General features: G+C 25.4%; 4 protein-coding genes across 4 annotated transcripts in view; 1 reads left to right on the forward strand and 3 right to left on the reverse strand.

Moving 5' to 3' along the window:
* The first annotated feature begins 11403 nt into the window (after positions 1 to 11403).
* LOC106783984 lies at positions 11404 to 13935 on the forward strand. Its single transcript, XM_014743024.1, has 4 exons — positions 11404 to 11610; positions 12201 to 12290; positions 12425 to 12814; positions 13363 to 13935. Exons 1-4 carry the CDS (start codon positions 11455 to 11457, stop codon positions 13573 to 13575), a joined length of 849 nt encoding a protein of 282 aa, XP_014598510.1. The 5' UTR covers positions 11404 to 11454; the 3' UTR covers positions 13576 to 13935.
* Positions 13936 to 14463: 528 nt separating this feature from the next.
* Positions 14464 to 16689, reverse strand: LOC106783985 (leucine-rich repeat protein 1). Its single transcript, XM_014743025.1, has 4 exons — positions 15907 to 16689; positions 15315 to 15851; positions 14940 to 15232; positions 14464 to 14840 (listed from the first exon to the last, which is right to left on the reverse strand). Exons 1-4 carry the CDS (start codon positions 16078 to 16080, stop codon positions 14618 to 14620), a joined length of 1227 nt encoding a protein of 408 aa, XP_014598511.1. The 5' UTR covers positions 16081 to 16689; the 3' UTR covers positions 14464 to 14617.
* Positions 16690 to 17328: 639 nt separating this feature from the next.
* LOC106783986 (protein jagunal) lies at positions 17329 to 19329 on the reverse strand. The gene is made up of 4 exons (XM_014743026.1): positions 19015 to 19329; positions 18024 to 18165; positions 17682 to 17897; positions 17329 to 17478 (listed from the first exon to the last, which is right to left on the reverse strand). Exons 1-4 carry the CDS (start codon positions 19104 to 19106, stop codon positions 17350 to 17352), a joined length of 579 nt encoding a protein of 192 aa, XP_014598512.1. The 5' UTR covers positions 19107 to 19329; the 3' UTR covers positions 17329 to 17349.
* The window catches only part of LOC106783949, a 1742-nt gene continuing 1074 nt past the window's right edge, over positions 19179 to 19846 (reverse strand). The window contains exon 6 of the mRNA XM_014742973.1: positions 19179 to 19290. Coding sequence (XP_014598459.1) covers positions 19179 to 19290 — 112 coding nt within the window. The remainder of the gene's footprint in view (positions 19291 to 19846) is intronic.

The raw sequence follows: 19846 nt of genomic DNA on the forward strand, positions 1-19846 counted from the left end.
TCGTTAATTAAATCTTAACATACGTGGAATTGCTATCTAACCAACGTTTACACTTATATAAATATACAACGTATATATACCAACGTACGTATATTATTTTACAATTCAAATACAAACGTAAAAATGATAATACGATAAAATCATTTCCAATGAAGTCATATCGAATTGTTGTGTGACGGCAACGATGATTTGAAAAATTTCAAAGAAAAAGTTTTCGAATTGATCCGGGATCGATTTCTTTATTGGTCGATTAGTTGAAAGGTAAAATGTAATAATAGTTTTTTCTTTTTTTTTTGTTTTCACATTTATCACGTGTACTTTCTAAGCTTACACGAAGAATTATCAATTTGTCGTTCATTATTTTCAATGAACTTTATCTATTATCATCTTCCGAGCTAAAAGAAAAAGGTAAGTCTCTTTTTTATCTTTATCCTCTACCCCTGCCCCACCTCTTGTTATCACTATTTTACGTACTTCTTTTTATTTCTTTTATTTCTCTCGTTAGTCATGTCGCGCGTTTCCTCTTTACGTAGAAATTATCAATAAAAAAATGTTTCGATGGACATGCACTCTCATAGGAAGTACACAAGTAAACTAGATTTCAAAGCGAGATAATCCTAGGAGGATAAAATCATAAATTTAACGATAAAATGTTTATTTCTATTTAAAATAAAAAAGATAAAATATAATAAAATAAAAACATTGTTCGACGTGTACGCGAAATCAACACATTTGCTCGTCTTCATGACTTCAATCATTAATCAATCTTTTCAAATTTTATACGTAGATAGACATGCATATTATTTCCATTATGTTGCAATATTTTCTTGTATTTCCATCATTTTTATTGCGTATTCAAAATTAAATAATCATGAACACTTTCAATTTTCCTCTTATATAGATATATAAATGTCGAGAACATGAATTATCTCTTGGAAGTGTAAGTAATTTTAGCAAAAAAAAAACGAACAATAAAAATACACAATCACAATATAAAACACAAAATGATTTTTTTCAATTCGTTATCATAGATACGTATATATAAATAATTGAATATATTTAACAATATTTATATGCAATCAAAATATCAAATTAAACAAGAGACTATAATAAATATTCCTTAAAAATAACGTGTACGAATTATAGATAATTATAGATAAATAAATTATCAAAGAAAAAGAAGATAATATAATCGAACACAGAATATTTATGATTCTTTTAACGTAATTTATTAAATCGCTGTCAAATCACATGTAAAATTATTACAATCTTTTTATTGACGTTCTATTAATGCATGATAAAAATTCCATTGACATAATTCATACACCAGCATAAAGAGTCATCATTTTCGATTGTCAATGTGTTAGATATAGCGAACGAAGTCCATTACGATTATCTTCATCAATTCAAGATCGCTAATAACTTCGTTTCTTGGATTTCGATTTTATAATTTATATAATAAAAAAAAACAGAAAAAAAAAGAGGAGGAAGAACAAAGAGCGGAAGGAAGTTCAAGGTAAGGAAAAAAACGCGAAAATAATTGTCGTTTTAAAAATTCCCAGAATAAAACAAGTTAATTTTAAAACGATACCACATAAAACAAGATTACGTTAAAATGTAAACAGGAAGAAACATTGCGATTTTTTGATTCCTTATTAAAACAAACAAGAAATCGAGTAGAATTGTTAAAATACGTATATATCCAAGGATAAATATATTTCGCGATCAATATAGTATTAATATAAAATAAAATTCGGAAAGTGATCAGAGTACAAAATGATCGTGTTATATGCGGAAACGTTAATCTGATAAGATTTTATGATAGTTTCATATTACCTTGTACTATAATATTAAAAAAAAAAAAAAAAGACAAAACGATAAAGTATTAATCTGAAATCTTTTAAGCATTATTTAGATAATAAAATAATTCTAGTAGAAATATTTTAAGGATCAATAATGTAACAATTTGTAACACGTGTTATATTCTCGAATATTCAATCATTAAAAATCCATATAGAATTTAACTAATTTTTTTTACTTTTTTTATTACCTGTAAACAATTAATAAATGAAAAGATACATTTTCTTAGAATTTGTATAAATTTGTCTATATAATTTTATAGAAACAATGTAAATCAATGACGAAAATTGTATCTCTCTTACGATATAAAATATTATCAATTAATAATCCCCCATCTTTCTCTCAAACTGTCTCTCCTGTTAATGTAAATTTCAACAAGATGGTCATCCACATGGCGATCAAATAGAAAACGTCAGCGGTTCATTTCTCATGAATATTTATTTACTATTTGCCTGCCAGTTGGACCGTAATGAAGCTGCGATTTGACGCAATGCGACGATCGAATATCGAACTGTGATACATTCTTATGCATGATTCTATACATTGAGTGTCCCTTAAAATCATACATGTTGGTTTATACCAAAAGAATAATATATAAATAACCCGATTTTCTAATAATTAATTGATCATCTTTCTTTTTTTATTGTTAGTTAAATATTTTTTTTAAATATCAAAACTAGTAAAATATCTATTTAAAGTAAGAATAATACAAAGTACATTTGTTTAAAAATTACATACCTATTAATAAACTTCAAATATTAAACAATATCGATTTGGTATTTTATTAGATAAAAATTTTCAACGCATAGACATCATTGGACCAGAAAAGTTAAAACAAAAATGTATTTTAATTGAAACAATCTTAAATATTATTAGAGTATTCGACATACCTTAAATGATTGTTAAATAATTGATAGAAGTGTCTGTTGTTGTTTAAAAGCTAGGTGTATAGGATCTATGTACCGTTCTCTTCGAAGTCTCCTGTTAGACTGAGTCATTGTCCTCTAGAAATTTACTTTTATTGAAAGTTGTTTATATAACTTTCTAAATTTTGCACATGTGTTTAACGAACATAATATTCAAAATAAATACAATTTATCCTTTCGAAAAATCTTATAAACAACTTTCAATAAAAGAACTTTCATAGAGGACAAACGAATTAATTTATCGTTGGATTTCGAAGAAGACGGTACGTTGAACTTATACTCAGTGCTTTTAAATAATAATACACATTTCCTTCGATTAATTAACAATCATTTAAGATATATCGAATACTCTAATATACTCTATTAATATTTAGGATTGTTTTTAAACTAAAATATATATTTATTTTAACGTTCTTGACCAGTGATAATTTTGATTTGAGAATTTTCATTTAATATAATATCAGATTGAAATTGTTTATTCAAAGTATATGTATTTTAACAAATCTACATTATTTTCTCTCCCATTTGTTGAATTTAAATTAAATATGTAAAACTAAGGTATTGTATATTAATATATTTATTTCGAAATTTTCTTCATCTTATACGAACACATTATATCAATAATTATCAAGCAAAAATCTAGTAAACGTAACGGTGCATATACGATTTTAAGGTACAATCACTATATATGCATGATATTTAAGAAATAATAAAAATTTCAATCCACTCTTAATTAATGTGTCTAATAAAGCATTAGCCCTAAAATAAGAAACGGATAAGAAGGGGAAAAAAGTTAAAAGGAAAAAAAAGAAACAAACATAATCGGATAGACAATGAGGAAAACGGTGTGTAAGCTTGTATTTACGTTATCCGTTTAAAATAAAAGAATGAGGCAAAGCTTCGTTTTGTAACAAAACGTATTACTCCCTTCTCGCATATCCATTTATTTTATTCTATATACCGGTGGCGAATGTACCGTGCGAATAATCGGCTCTGGACATATGTTACACGTAAAATCGATAAAAGTAGAGAAACCGAGAGAGAGAGAGAGAGAGAGAGAGAGAGAGAGAAATAAAGAGAGAAGAGATCGTGTCGTGAAAATAATGAAAATAAAACTCATATCACAAATTTATATGTTCACATATTACATCTATATATTTGTATGCATGTATATAAGTATCTATTGAAAAATAATACATGTTCTCTCATGCTTTTATCACCTTCTCATCTTTCTTACTCGTTTCATTTTTCTCTTATTCTCTTCTTATTCCCTTTGGCCTTTCCGTGTACTTAACACTTCGTGATAAGACAGCGCCTACCGAGTTTAGCAGATTTTTATCAGTGATAATCAGCCACACAACACTCTAGATACGTATACCTTTGTAATAATATCATTAAATGGTTGGAAAAGAGTTGAGAGAATAATGTCACGTTGTATTATTTTTTATCAATATCAAACTCATATTATTCGAGATATTTTTTCTTCTACATTTTTACTCGACAGAAAGAAAAAAAAATAGAGAGAGAGAGAGAGAGAGACATATAATTCCATATTATAATATATATGAGTAAAAAAAAAAAAGAAATTAAAATAAAATGAATATATTTGGACATATTATATAAGAAAATTAAAAAAAAAAAAACATATAACGCATAGCATTATTCAGAGAAACTTTTTGGGCTATCAAATATTATGTCGCAACTTTTAACCTTGAACTATGAAAAAATAAAGGGAAAAAAAAGTTACATATTAAATGAGAAAGCTCATATGTACATATATACATGGAAATCAATATATCCTATTGGCCATCGTCCATCATATATAAGTAAGTAATACGTATCTTGCGTGTTTAGTATCCAACGATTCTTCGTTTAGATTGAAAATTTGAAGGAAAAATTGCACGAAAAGGGAAGGGCTAAAAGTATAAAGCAGGAATACTTCTCCTTTTATTCTTCATACCTGCTGCGAATACCTTCAATGGAAGTGTTCTTAGAACAAATGATATTTATAATTTTCCAACAATAATAAGTCAGCATATTCATATTCATTATACACACGTATATTTTACACTAATGCAATATGAGAATTATTTATATTTAGAATTCTTTTCCTTTAAAGATAGAAATCTTGCACGAGGCTTGAAAATTTATTTGATTGTTTCAGTAAATAATCGTAATAATATCTTATTATATTAAAATAATATGTGTAGTTAAACTTTTGAAGTTTTTTTTTTTATATCTATAACATTATTGAATTATTTAATTATTAATAAAATTATTAGATTTATTATATTTTTTTGTTATAAAAATGTTCTAATTTATAAAATTTTATAAATGCTCGCACAAAAAGAGGAGGCCAAGGATAAGGAAAATCTGTATAATAGGTTCTATCTCTCTCTCTTTCTACCTTCATACTCCCTCTCTTTTTAATGTCGTTACCAAAAATTTTATTAAATACCGTCTCGTCTAAGATATTATTTCTCTTCAAAGAAAATTGATAAAAGTAGCATTCATAGAATGTACAACACTTGTTTAAATGCACTCAATTTTTTCAGCTTAATCTTTTATACCATGATTAGAAAAAAAGAAGAAGAAATAAGAATGACTAAGAGATAAAGAAACCTTTCGAGAAAGAGAAACGTTGAAGTAGACCTCGCGTTTCTTATCATGCGCACGCATGTTCCATTTATACAGTTTACATAGATTACACCGATGTCGTTTACTTGTTTACATAACGATTAGTTTACTTTATCTTGCACTCTCTTTAAATCGTTTTAATATGGACCCAGACGTTAGTAGATTCGTTAATAAGCAAAAGAAAAAAAAGTGTCACGGTTAATACTAATCAATTGGCGTAAATATCGATCAACGTGAAAATTGTACGTTTTAATTTCTTCAAGTCTATGTCAGAATTTCGAATCGTTAGACTTTAAGACGATCCTAATTGACGGTTTCTTCGTAAGAGTTCTGGATTTTCTTTACACGCGTCACTACGAATGATGATAATTGTTAACTAAACGTAACCAACGTTGATCTTCTTTAACGGTTCAAATTTCAAAGGTTTCATAATCTGACTGCCAATAAACAACTGATAAAAAATCAAGCAATGAATCACCAACCAGGAATGAGTCATTTGTTTCGTTGCTACCTACGTGAGCAAAATGCAGTTTCACCGGACGTTACGTTTATGTGAAAATAATAACAAGTCACGTACACTAGGACAGAATCCAACCACAATTATATACGTAGCATGGACTATCTTTAACGATACCATCTCAAATAGATTATGAATATTTTATACTCTTCTACTCTTTGTTAATAATACCATCGTTATGGTTTCCTTTACCTCAATAACAATTCAAGCATAGTTTGTTAACTCATTACACGGATTGTCCCAAAAATGATATCATATTTTGTAACTTTTGTCGTTAATTGATTATAAATATTACTTATTTTATTGTATCCAAAATAAATGTTAATAAATTATGTAACATTTTAAGAAACGTATAGGATTGATACGATTTGAATGTATGCTCGTCGATGCTGTTTCCAAATGTCATAGATGTTAACTCGAGAATCAATAATTTTCAACGTATTCAGGAATTCATGCTTAATTATGCATTCCTAGGTAATCAACAAACAACATAACGTCTATTTGACATTTTAGAAATAGACGTTATAAGAACTCTAATTCGATACACAACGTACAAAACGCATGTCACGGAAATTCTAAGTACCTACCTATACGTACATAATTTATGTCGATCGTAAATTCTTATTAATTACGAATCGTGATTAAAAAAAGTAACTTATTGTTCATTAAAAGGATAAACATTTTTATAGGATATTTTGTTGCTTTTTTTTTTTTTACATAGATATGTATTAGGTATATACAAATTTCATTCCTTTGATAATGAGGAGGAAGAAATAAAAAGAAAAAAAGGATAAGAGGTTTGAAATCTTAGAAATAGATAATAAATAATGTCACATAATGAAAATATATTATCTGGTTAAAGAAAAACGAGAATGAAACTGTCAAGATCGGTCACGAATGTAAATCTACGCAAGCAAGCTTGAAAGTTGGAAGTAACGATTCCATATGAACCGCAGCATAGTTAGCTCGTGTTGCGATTACTTGTTAACTTCTCAAGGGTAAAAATACTGCAGTATCGCGAGGCTAACGCTGCAAAACTTGCTTGAAACGTTGACAGTCGATGATATCCGATTCAGTATAATTTAACAGTTTGGTGATATGATACATTTATTATATATTCATATATATATATATACATTTATTCTATATTATTTATATGTTTATTTGAATAATCTTTTCGTTATTTATTTTCTCTTCTATATAATCTATTATATAAATGACAAATTTTGTTTATTCACATATATAATGCATATCGTAGAATGACTTTTGCTCGGAAAATATTTAACATCAATCTACTTGCATCTTTCCTGACGAACACAGACGTTAATTACTCTACCTAATGTGTAAGTACCTAATCTCATATAAATTTTATTCGATTTAATTATAAGATACTCTTATTAACGATTTGTTCCGTACCCGTTATATGATCGACCTTCGTCATTCTTTATATCCTTTCTTTTCCTTGAGCAATTGTAGTTAACAATAAAAATGAATAACGCAAATTGAAAGATGTAGTAATTGTATCGAGTTGTATATCATTATTAATGTCATGTATATATGATTACTTAGGTGCATACATGTAAGCAAGTAAGTACTTACATATATGTTAACATATGTTATATAAGTTAAGAAAAAATTATCTATGTAAGTTTGAAGATACGGTTCATGATTCAATGAGGCAACACTTTAACCAATCCCAGCAATATCGAGTTCCACATATTACATGGAACGCGAATCGAACGTCCATTCCACTGATCCTCGTTTCTGTAACTGACATCAGCATTGGATCCACATATGTAATATGTATGCAACTATGTAACGTACATGTACTTGTGTATATATATAATATATGTATACATATATACAGGATCTTCCAAAAGTCTCTTTACCGAGAAAATGGAAATAAAACAAAAAAATCAATATTGGTTTATTAATTATTACAAGAGTTACAATATTTTATTTTTCATTTGAATATATGAATTTTCTGTTACACAGTATGGTTAATAAAATATTAAACCACGATCCCACCATTCCAAATATCTATTAATGAAATATTTGTCATTTTTCAGCATGGTAAAGCAACTTTTGAGACACCTTGTACCGATGTTTGTATTTATATACATATGAACGTATATGCATGTGTTGTACCGCAGGTACAAACTAGCATCCATGATTTGCAACATTTTTACGTTATCAGTCTTTTTCCACAACTGTCATCACATCGCCGCGGTCGTTTATATAATTTATTTGTTTCTATCTTCATTCCGACCACTTGTTTAACTGCTTAAGAGTTTTACAAAAAATTATTATATCGGAGACATAAATAAAACGTACATTTTAAAACCGCATTTTTTTTTTTTTTTTTTTTTTTTTTTTTTTTCTTTTTTTTTATAGTTATTTTATGCCATTTTTTTCATTCGAAATTTTTCAAACAACACTTGGGAACAAAAATTTGTCATAGGATTATTAATATTTTGCTGATATTTCCTAGGACCGGTTTCAAAACACATATTTATATACAAATATATTCGTACATATGTATTTTATATATACAGGATGAGCCAAAAGTTCTTGACTGGACCAAAATTCTTAGATTATTTTCAAAATATCAATTATTTTTTATTAAGACTTATTCAAGGCTAATTTCTTATTTTTCTTTTTAAATTATCTTGAGTAACTTTTGTAATTTTATGAATAAAACTTGGTCCTCTTTATAGAATCGGCATATATGTGTACCTTTATACAACAAATAAGTTTCAAGGCTATTCTACCTCGTTGTAATAAACTCGATACATGAAGTATTAAATTTCTATTACTCGATTATATAAGTTTTAAACTAAGAACTCAAGCATATCTTTATAAAAAAAGATTTTATCCGACTTTCGCGTATAGTTTTTCATTTATCTACAGTAACATTTTAAATTACGATTGAAGAAGAAACAAACATATAAATAATATATATATGTATATAATATAATTAAGTATTTACTCATAATATCGAATAATGTCATGATAAACTCACGTTTCGATTATAGTCTTGTCTTTATCGCATTTATACCTAGAAATTGATAAACAATTATCGTTAATAATTATTTTCCTGTTTTATCTATTTCCATACCTCAAAGCATAAACAACATCAAAGATATCGTTATTTAATTCTTGATAAACAAAATACAATTTATATAAACTATAACTATGTAATTTTTCAAAATATCATTAATTGTAAGTATAGGAAAATAACGGCAGCATTAGATGGAATAGTATGAAGAGATAAGTCATATGTGTATTCGATTTATCTGAGCAAACGTACCCTTATTATCAGATAAATATATAATGATATCTTTTAAAATCACCATTGCAACCTTGTCCAATGAGTATGATAGAAATAGTTCATTTAAAAAATATTATAAATAAATTTTGAAAAAAAGTCAACCTTTTATTATTCGATTTTCTTTCTGAATATTATATTATTATATTATTATCTGCACATCATTTTCGATTTACGTACCATTTCAATCATTTTATATTGTACTACGCCAATGTACTGTACTTCGATTTGTCAGGGTCACATAGAATTGCAGCTTCCAGGGTAATCTAAGAATAACATTTAGACTACCAATGTAATTCTATAATTAGATCAAATATTTCGCTAACAAATAAAAGAAATGTCCAGATGTTTACGTTAAATATTTCAATTAATTATTAAACATAATTATTAAAAAGATTTATATCCAAGTATATAATTAAAAAAAAATAGAATTTTGTAAAAAGCATCATTTTGTTGTTCTTAAATTTTTTATCACATTAGTTATCTTGCACGAGATTAATAATCATTAAAAAAAGAATAGCATATAATAAATATATACTTTAAAAAATACTATGCTACTTCATCTATCTCCATTCATATTTAATAAAAATTTATTTTTCTATACCGAATTTTGTAGGCATTTGTAATATATTTGTTTATAAATTTTATTTGCTATTAACAAGTTAAATATCATTTGAACACGTAAATAATACGTTAATATTTATAATTTTTTAAAGACGAAATATTTTTTTCTTAAAATTTTATTTTATCTTTTTCTTTTGAAACTATACAGAACAACAACAAAAGTCAATTTAAAATAATTTATGGGCACCTTTATTTTCTCTTAAAATATAACTAAAAAAATTTGTTATCTATTAGAAAATAAACGGTACTAGTAATTACTGCAAAAATGAAGTCGATATTTTTATTAGTTTACGAGAAAACAAACGGTTTGTAAGACTATTGAAAGCATTATCTTTATAATATTTCACGTTAAATCTTTTTCACGTTAATATTTTATCATTAAAATTGTTTTTTTTTTTTAATAAATTTACATTTTCTTAAATATATCTCTTCAACAACAAACAGTATATAAAATATTATTCATTTTTCATTAAATTGTGTGCGCAAATCTATGATTCCTAATATTTTTTCCTTTTTTGCAATTATTAAATTTTACTAATTTTGTCCAAAATTTGATCATTATCGTTATCTTGTTTGTTTTTTTTTACATAAACCAATTAAAACAAAAAATATAAAATTGTTTTCCATTAAAAATAATTTATATTCCTTATTATATTAATTGAAAAAATAGTAAACGATATGCGGATTTGAATAAAACGTATAATAGTGTCATCTAGCGGATAGTTCCTGGAATCATGATTTCAAATAGAAACATTCAAATTAGTCGAATTATTTATTTTACAACATAGATAATTTTTTTTTCTTTCCTTCTTGTTCTAACATATTTATATACGATAGTTTTAAAATTTTGTTTGCTATTGACAAATTTAAATATAATTAGAATATATAAATTATATGTTAATATTTATATATTTAATATTGTATCCGTGGTAGAACCAATCAAAATATAATTTCAATCCTTGCAAGAACAAAGACAAACTTCTGATTAACGAATTGTATTCGGGATTGGTCAGAAATAGTAATTTTTACATTTGAAACTTTAAACTGCTTTGTTGTTCGTCTATTTCAATTAGGTTTTTATAAAAAGTCGATGATTACAAAATATTCTACAAGTTAAATAAATAAGAAATTAAATTTAATAAAATGTGTACAAGTGTTGAAAAATCTAAGTTTTATATATTTGAAGAATAAAATAAGAAAAGTAATACTAACAGGATATATTGCGTTTTCTTTCATACTTCTGAAAGGAAATAAAGAGCTGAAACTTTTTGAACAAATGAATTTTTTTTACTTTCTTCTCATCATTTAATAAGATATTTTAATTTAAATTCATATTTTTACAGGAAAATTTTTCTTTTCTTTTTTTCATAATATTTATAAATATAATAGAAATTATTATAAATAATAATATACAAATATATGTACATATATATGTATAATAATAATAATACATTGAATAAAATATGAAATATAAATATTTGTGTATTTCTGTGGTATTATTTTTACAGAAGCTACTACATTTGTTATAAAATCGTGTAAAAAATTAATAAAATAATACTAAGATGAATAACGTAAACTTACATAATGTTATTATAAAAACTACTCATTTACCAATAACAGACAAAGAAGAAGATTTTATTCAATTTAATAAACCTGACACATCTTGGTTTGACCATAACAATACTTTAAACAATGTTAAAGAACCACAAATTGTAAAGGTAAGCTAAAATCATATATTCTTTTTATTTATACTTTATTATATAATACCATATTATATGCATATTAATATACAGCTCTATAATAGCAGTAAATGGGCTTTATTGTATTATTTAGGACTGTACTGGGTGTCCTGAAATGTATTATCCTACGAGTGAAAATAAGAAAAAAATAGAATGAAGTTAGATTAGAGAGAAACGCTTTATTATAAAGTTATAAACCTATGAAATTGAAATAGATAACAAATTAAACAAATAGCAAATTTTCCATAGGAACGGTACCACATCTCTCTCTATTTATTAATACCCATTTCTAATTGTGCAATTTAGGGTCATTTTGACCTAGGAATGAATATCATGATGTTCATTCGTGTTGTCTGAAACATCGACAACATTCTGACAAAATCTTAAGCTTTGTTGATAATACTCCTATACAAAGCATTTGACATACTTCATCTCAATAAATCCCAGGACACCCTGTATAATATAATGTTAAAGATTTAAAAAATACAAATAAATGTTAAATAGTTACCTCTTATGATATTTATATTAAATTTTGAGAAACTAATTATAAATATTTTCTTTATCTTCAGTTATTGGAAGAAAATACTATATTTAAGTCAAATGATAATAATTTGCTATATGATATAAATGAAAATGAAATCTTGTCTTCTATAAAAGCTGTAAGTGTAATATTATTTTATATATTTATTAAGTATACAGTATTTTCTAATAATTAATATATTTTATATCCATAAATTATAGTTTCTGTATTATATACAATGATGATAATCTATTTGTATTTTTATAAATATAGGTAAATCGTGGAATTAGTTACTCTAATACATTTCTAGAACGCCAGTGGAGATTAAAACAAATGAACCAAAATTTCTGTACAGAAAAGATTAACGCCAATAAGTCAAGCTGTAAGTCATACTCTAGTCTTAGCAATAATGCCGAGCCATCGAATATACAAAACACAGGACTATCAAATGTACAAAATAGTAATACAAACCAAGTAAAGAAAAGGACAGAAGATATTGAAGATTTTAATTCTGTTCAAGAAATTTTAAGGCAGTGTAAACTCTCAAAAAATGCTTTAATCTTAGGACTTTTGAACAATAAACAAATAACAATAAATGATTTACAAAAGCCTAAAAAACAAATTGTAGAATATAGAACATTCTACGATCAATTTAATTACAAGGTAAGTTTGAAACATATGTAAATTCATAAAAGATTTTACTTTCATTTCATTTAAAAAAATTCAATTACTTTCAAGCACATTTTAAATAAATTTATTTAACATAAATTAATTCGTGAAAATACATTTTGTAAAAATAAATATATATTGTAACAATATATTTTAAGAAGAATTTTGAATTCTCGTAAAATAAATTAATTATTTATTCTGGTATAAATATATAAAATAATCTAATCTCTATAATATCATTTTTCTTATAACATTATTTGTAAGTTACACCTAACATAATAGAGCTATTCGCAAAGTTAAGCGTCCTCTATTCTTTTTATTAGTAGTTTTCCTATCCAATAAATAAATCTACTGTCTTTTAAAAATCTGCTACAATTTCTACTGTGAATTAAATCTACTTTATAAACGGTAAACGCCATTTGTGCTTTTTTTTAATTGTTTATTAATATAAAATTATTTTATAATATAAAAAATAACAGTAAATAGTTAAGAATTGAAATTGAACTAAAATAAATTTTACTAAATTATTTCATTTTTATTAGACTGAAGATATGACTGCTGGATATCATCTAGTACAGCTTCCAGATGATCCAGACATATATTTGCATCCATTACAACTAATGAATAATTCAAAAAAGCATACTGATGTAGAGATATTCGGAGTAAAGAAAACATTTACCGCAAAACAATATTATATTAATAATGCTAACCGGGTGTCATTTGAGTTTGCAAAAAGAAATGTTGAAAAGAAATAATTGTTATAAGTAAACCTTAATCAAAAAATACATTCATAAATTTATAATTAAATATGCTTATTTGTCTAAGAATATTAAATATAATAAAAATGATATTGTAAAAATAATCACGCGAAATTTATAATGTACGAAATGTGATATTAAAAAGTTAGATATTAGAACTTATATTACTAAGTAACTATTAATATAAATAAGACTAATGAGAAGACAACAAAATTTTTTTAAATTATAACCATTTGTAAGCTAAATATGTTTTAGAAATTATATTTGATGATTGTGATACAATAATTTATCCATGTGGACGCGAAGACAATGTAATACAAATAATGAAATAAATAATAAACTCTATTACTCCTTTAATTATAGTATTGTATGGTTATAAAAAGTATTTTTATTCATATAAATATATATATATCTTATATTATTCATATCAATTTTACCTTACAAGTATAAGTATAAAAATTATCATTATATAAAATTATTATTAAATTATTGTTAATTTCATTATAATTAAACCTTTCGATATGGGTTTGTCATTCGTAAGTACGCTTCCACTATACAGATACTTTCAATTTAAATAAAGTTCTACTGTATGTGCCAGTTACAACACAAACATAAATTTTATCGCAAAGTAAATAAAGAATTGAATATTACAATGTAATGCATTTTAAAATATTTAGATTTAAAAAATTTTAAACTAGTGCTAAATATCTATAGATAACTACACTCACTAGTAGTATTGAAATGGTTTAGTATACACTTCTCCCATATTAAAAGTATCCTTTATCATTTGTATCATAGATGTTATAAAACTTTTATAGTATTTTAATTTTATATAAAACCAAATCAAACATGCAAAATAAAATAGATGAAATATATTACAACAGATTAAAATGGAAATTGAAAATTTATTTTACTTATACATTAAAAGAATTACAACATTTTTATATGTAAAGAAAATTATACAAAACATGACAGAATATGTCAGTCATGAAAAGCAAATACAAAAAAAGTATAATTTCAAAGTATAATTTTTATAATTTTATAATATTTTACAATAAGGGTCGTAACAACGTAAAGAACAAAAATAACATTCAAATGGTATAAATTCTTTAAGTGTATACTTTACTACAGATAAATTTAATGTTAAATAGAATATATTTCTTATATAGCTTTGAAAACAAGCTTTACCACATAAACAATATGTTGCAGAATCTAAATATTTGACTAATGTACGAGGTATCATACTTGCATCATAGCTCATACTAGAAAAATAATATTTTTATTAACTATTATCGGTTATTATTACTTAAATCAAAATAATATTTCTAATTATAATGATAAAATATATATATATAACAAACCTTGTGCTCAAAATAATTTTTGCTGCAGACTCAACTAGAGATGGCACTAATAGATTATTTTTAAAATGAGACTTGCTAACTACTGTAAATTGATTTCCAGCTATATTTATTTCAGAGAGTTGTAATTTCCTTATTCCTTCTGGTAAATACTGTAACCAGTTATTGGATAAGTCCAAATATCTTAACGAAGTTAATTTTCTCATACTTTGCGGTAAAACCGTTAGCAAATTTATACCAAGTTTTAAATTAACAAGACCATGGAGTTTTCCTATCTTATCTGGTATTTTAATTAACTAGAATTAATAAATAAAAATGAACTTAAGTTTCCTTGGTTTTATAATATAAGATTATAGAAATTAACAAAGGTTAACTTACGCTGTTGGAAGTTAAATCTAATAAACATAAATTCTTTCTAATATTGTCTTGGTCTAACCAATCCCACTTAGTATTAGCATCTATGCCAAATCGATTTCCAGACAAAATAAGCTCTTGTAAATGTGGCATAGAACCTAAATCTTTAGGTAAAGATTTAATTTGATTGTTTGATAAATTTAAAACTTTTAAATTATTAAGTCTTAAAATTTGAAGATCAAATGACTTTCTATTTAATCTCTCAATGATTAATTCTTCTGTATATCTTGGAAAACCCTTTAAAGTAGGATATTCAACATTGTTTTTGATAACTAGCTTTTTTTTCTGTGCATTAGGAATTTTTTTTGTATTTAAATTAGATATCGTAATGGTGGATAAATTAACTTTTTTTGACAATATAAGCTTTACAAGATGAATAAAACCTTTTAATGATATTGGATCGCTTTGTATGAGTAAATCGTGAGGAGGGTTTTTTATTCTAATTGTTGCTTTTCCATTTGCAATGAATTTGTCAAATATCATCTCAATGTTATCATTCACCTAAAAATTTTAAAATATATATGGAACTTTATCATAAATATATAAGAAATATTACCTTATATTTAGCCCCACATAAGTACTTCTGCGTTTGTAATAAAATATGTAATTCATTGTTTTTTATTGACTGTCTTCCAATAACCAAACATCCACGTTCTGGTTTTCTTTTTAACGATGAATGTAACACATTGAGGGTACGATCATTAACTTCAACCCGACAATTTAATTTCATTTTCACTTAACTATGATTAAATATACTTAGAATTCACAATTGTTTTAAATTTATTAATATTAATGAAGGCTTCAACGTAACATCTCATACGAATAATCGATGAAAAATAGGTGTTCTTTTTTGGCGCCAAAGTTCGTATAATGGTCTTCGGTACGTTCCACTAAGCGCTCACAACGATCAAAATGCTCCTTTAGTCGTTCCACATAACGACCGCGGTCGTTGTGGTCGCGGCGAAAACGTCACTCATGACGTCATTACTAACGCTCACGCGAGGCCCACAACGACCCATCTGAAAACGTGGGTCGTAGTGAGCGTTGAGAAAATTAGCGGTTTTTTCGAAACTGACAACAATAAAAATGGCGACCATGAAACTGACATGAAGGATTACAGATTAAATCTTAACCTCTTTAATCTTTTACTTTCTTTTCACTACCTCGCCATTTGTATTATTACCTCCACGCTCAAAACGCACCATAGTCCATTCCACTTGAATTTACGACAGTAACGCTCGTAGGTAAGTGGAACGGGAAAAACTGTGGTCGTGAGCGTGATCGTTGTGAGCGCTTAGTGGAACGCACCCCTTATGTCAGCTTTATAAGGTTATGTTTATCATCTGTGGTGCGATTTTAGCGACAGCTATGGACAGTGTACAAACTACAAAGCTATTTGAACAACAGAAGAAAAGTGTCTCCACTGTTAGTGTTTATCTTATCAGTGAATAAACTTGTGAGGTTAAGTAAAGTGAACGAACAAACAGATAATATGCTAAAGCTTTTTAAACTTATTCTAATGTGCAAGTGTATTGGCCAATAACATTTAGATTAAAAATCAAAATGAAACTTCTTTGACGTAGATTTATCATATATTTAGAAAGTAATGAATATGTTGTAATATTTAATCCTAATTTAAATATTTTATTTATTTAAATACTTCTCAGATTCTCTAAGTATTTTTATAAAAAATCTTAAAATAACAGCTTTTGATTTGCTAAACCATATACAAATATACAAAACTTAAGTATTTTCATAAAAAGTTATCAAATCGTAAGAGAAAATTTAAAAATGCAATGCATGCTATCATTAGTTATGAATTATGTAATTACATTTGCACAATTAATACATATATTCAATTCAAATTTCTATGAAGTAAAATGAAAAGACAATTATTGCTACAAATAGTGAGGTCTCAAATTTTGTTATAAATATTTTTTAGGGTTTGAATGGATGTTATTTATAAATAAAGATAAAATTTATTATTTCACTTATTTATTTATTGTAATTTTTTACCACCACGTGTTTTCCAAGCTATTATAAGATTCCATGAAAAATATAAAGAAAAACTATGAACTTGAGAAGCTAAAAGAATAAACGCATACCATAACATTCCATATGGGAGACCCTGAAATAATTTTCATAATAATATAAAACATAATTATAGATATACATATATATGTATATATCTATATAATATTAAAGTACAAATATATTAATCTTATATCTTAAGTTAGATTGAAAAATTGATTCTGATCTAACAGTTATATATTACAAACTTCGATGATATTTTACATTACTTCAATTTAATTGACTAAATAAATAATTTACCTGCCACAGTTGAATATCTTCTGCTTTACCAACAGTTAAATATGTCCAAACATCTTTAAAATAGTAAACCATAGCATATAGAATTGATCCATAACCCAATATAACAAGACCAATCATATATCGTTGAAGTATCCTTACTTTATTCTTTTTAATAGCTGATAATGCAAGGAAAGAAAGTAATAAACTTGAGCACCATATATATTCCCACCACAATGGCTGACATAAAAAAAAGGTCCATATTTGTACAATGAAATTGAATATATGGTAAAAAGAATATGTAATAACTACGGTCGTACGTTATTAAAAAAAAAGAAAAGAAAAAATATGTATACACAAGCTTACCTGTGGTATCAATAATTCCTCTATTTCCAGAATAAAAATATCAAGCCTATCTAAAATGTCTGCTGACAATTTGGCAAGCATAACAAAGAAAAGAAGGTAGTGAAAAAATATGCAATACTTTAATCGTGATTTGTTCGTCGCACTGAAAAGAGAATATATATATATTTATATATAAAAAATATGTGACATATTTATAAAAGTTTTATTGTTTTATTCTACCAAAATAGAGTAATACTTAACACAGAAGTTCTCAACGCTATTTCTATTATACCTAAAATAATAAGTACAAAAATGTTCTTAAAATTAAAAACGTGAAACAAAAAATACTATAATTATAAAATTACATTTTTTTTTCTTTTTTTTATACACATTATAATAGAATACTTTTTTATTCCTAATTACATAAAAATATTTGTACGATAGTTGATGATTATAGGTTTTTTTTCACTTTTATATATACATATATATAAACACAACCCCAAAACAAAATTAAATCAGAAAACATTAGACTCCCAAGGGCAAAACCTCCTGCTATTAATAGGTATACTCATGGAAACAAGGGCATACTGTGCACAATATATGCAATCTATATACATTGGCAATTTGTAAACTCTTAGTACATTTACAAGATTCAAATAGGAATTGATATCTTCATTATTTTATAAAAGCATCATTACGATCAGAAATATCATTAAAAGTTTTTAATTTTAAAAAATGTATGCTGCTGCAATTTTAGAAACTTAAAATTACGAATAAAAAACAACCAAGTAAATCTTAAATAAATTTAAAATGAATTATTTAGGCATTATTTTGTACATATAAAATATAAACTAATATTTAGTCGAATTATACAATAATACGGATAAAAGAATACTACAATTGATATAATTATTAAGTAATATAAAGATCACACTTTCCCCCCTGGATTTAATAAGCATATGCTTATTTTAATCAACAAAAGCATGGATGATGAGATTTAGATTTTGCTCACCTGACTCGATACTGCCCTGCTACTTTTTGTCTATGATTATAATCACTTCCATCTGTACCTAATGCTTGGCACAATGTAACCTTAGAAGCCATTTTCTATATTTTACTTTGAAATAATACTAAATATTTGTTTTAAAATGGAGATCAATTAACGTTTAACATTCATTAAACAGTAAAATTCAAGGTTAAAACATGCGCCGAGTTATCACCGTGTATTCGACTATTTTTGAACTTTCCCAAAGCCCCGATTGGAGATTGACGGACTCTATTCTCAAAACTGCTCAGAATTAACCATGTCTACGTAATAATAATTTAATTAACATAAGCATAATATTTCACTTTTATTTTTATCATACGATTATTTTAAAATTTTTCAACGATTAATGAAAAGATAGAAATATTAATTTTAATATAAATTATATATTCCAATAGTTTAATATTTTTTTCAAAATATTAAAATAAAAAATGATCTTTTTTAAGTTAAAACAGATAAAATAGAACTTAATTTATTTTTGATGTCTTTACGAACTTCTCTTTTGTAAAAGATTATCGTAAGTAGTATGGATGACTATAAACTTTATTATACTCGAAGTCCAGCCTGATTAATGTTTTAATCATAAATAAAGACGAGAGAGAGAGAGATCTTTTTAATACATTTTTATTAATAATATATTATTATATACATCTCATTTATTTTCAATAAAATTGTAGTGTAAATTTCATAATTAAGGATTTATTAGTTTTGTTATTTAAAAGCTTTATTTATAAATATTTCTAAAAATCAATAATAATATTTACATTTTTATTTCAATTATTATTTGTTTTTTCTATTC

This window comes from Polistes canadensis, unplaced genomic scaffold (assembly GCF_001313835.1).
Source record: "Polistes canadensis isolate GaletaPanama2010 unplaced genomic scaffold, ASM131383v1 scaffold_28, whole genome shotgun sequence".
Lineage (NCBI taxonomy): Eukaryota > Metazoa > Arthropoda > Insecta > Hymenoptera > Vespidae > Polistes > Polistes canadensis.

Coding starts and splice junctions, on each gene's coding strand:
- LOC106783984 (XM_014743024.1), top strand. CDS start 11,455: ATGAATAACGTAAACTTACATAATGTTATTATAAAAACTACTCATTTA. Junction 12,291..12,424: donor TCTTGTCTTCTATAAAAGCT/GTAAGTGTAATA, acceptor TTATAAATATAG/GTAAATCGTGGAATTAGTTA. Junction 12,815..13,362: donor ACGATCAATTTAATTACAAG/GTAAGTTTGAAA, acceptor CATTTTTATTAG/ACTGAAGATATGACTGCTGG.
- LOC106783985 (XM_014743025.1), bottom strand. CDS start 16,080: ATGAAATTAAATTGTCGGGTTGAAGTTAATGATCGTACCCTCAATGTG. Junction 15,852..15,906: donor TATGTGGGGCTAAATATAAG/GTAATATTTCTT, acceptor TAAAATTTTTAG/GTGAATGATAACATTGAGAT. Junction 14,841..14,939: donor AAAATTATTTTGAGCACAAG/GTTTGTTATATA, acceptor TTATTTTTCTAG/TATGAGCTATGATGCAAGTA.
- LOC106783986 (XM_014743026.1), bottom strand. CDS start 19,106: ATGGCTTCTAAGGTTACATTGTGCCAAGCATTAGGTACAGATGGAAGT. Junction 17,898..18,023: donor AGGAATTATTGATACCACAG/GTAAGCTTGTGT, acceptor TTTTTATGTCAG/CCATTGTGGTGGGAATATAT. Junction 17,479..17,681: donor AAGATATTCAACTGTGGCAG/GTAAATTATTTA, acceptor AAATTATTTCAG/GGTCTCCCATATGGAATGTT.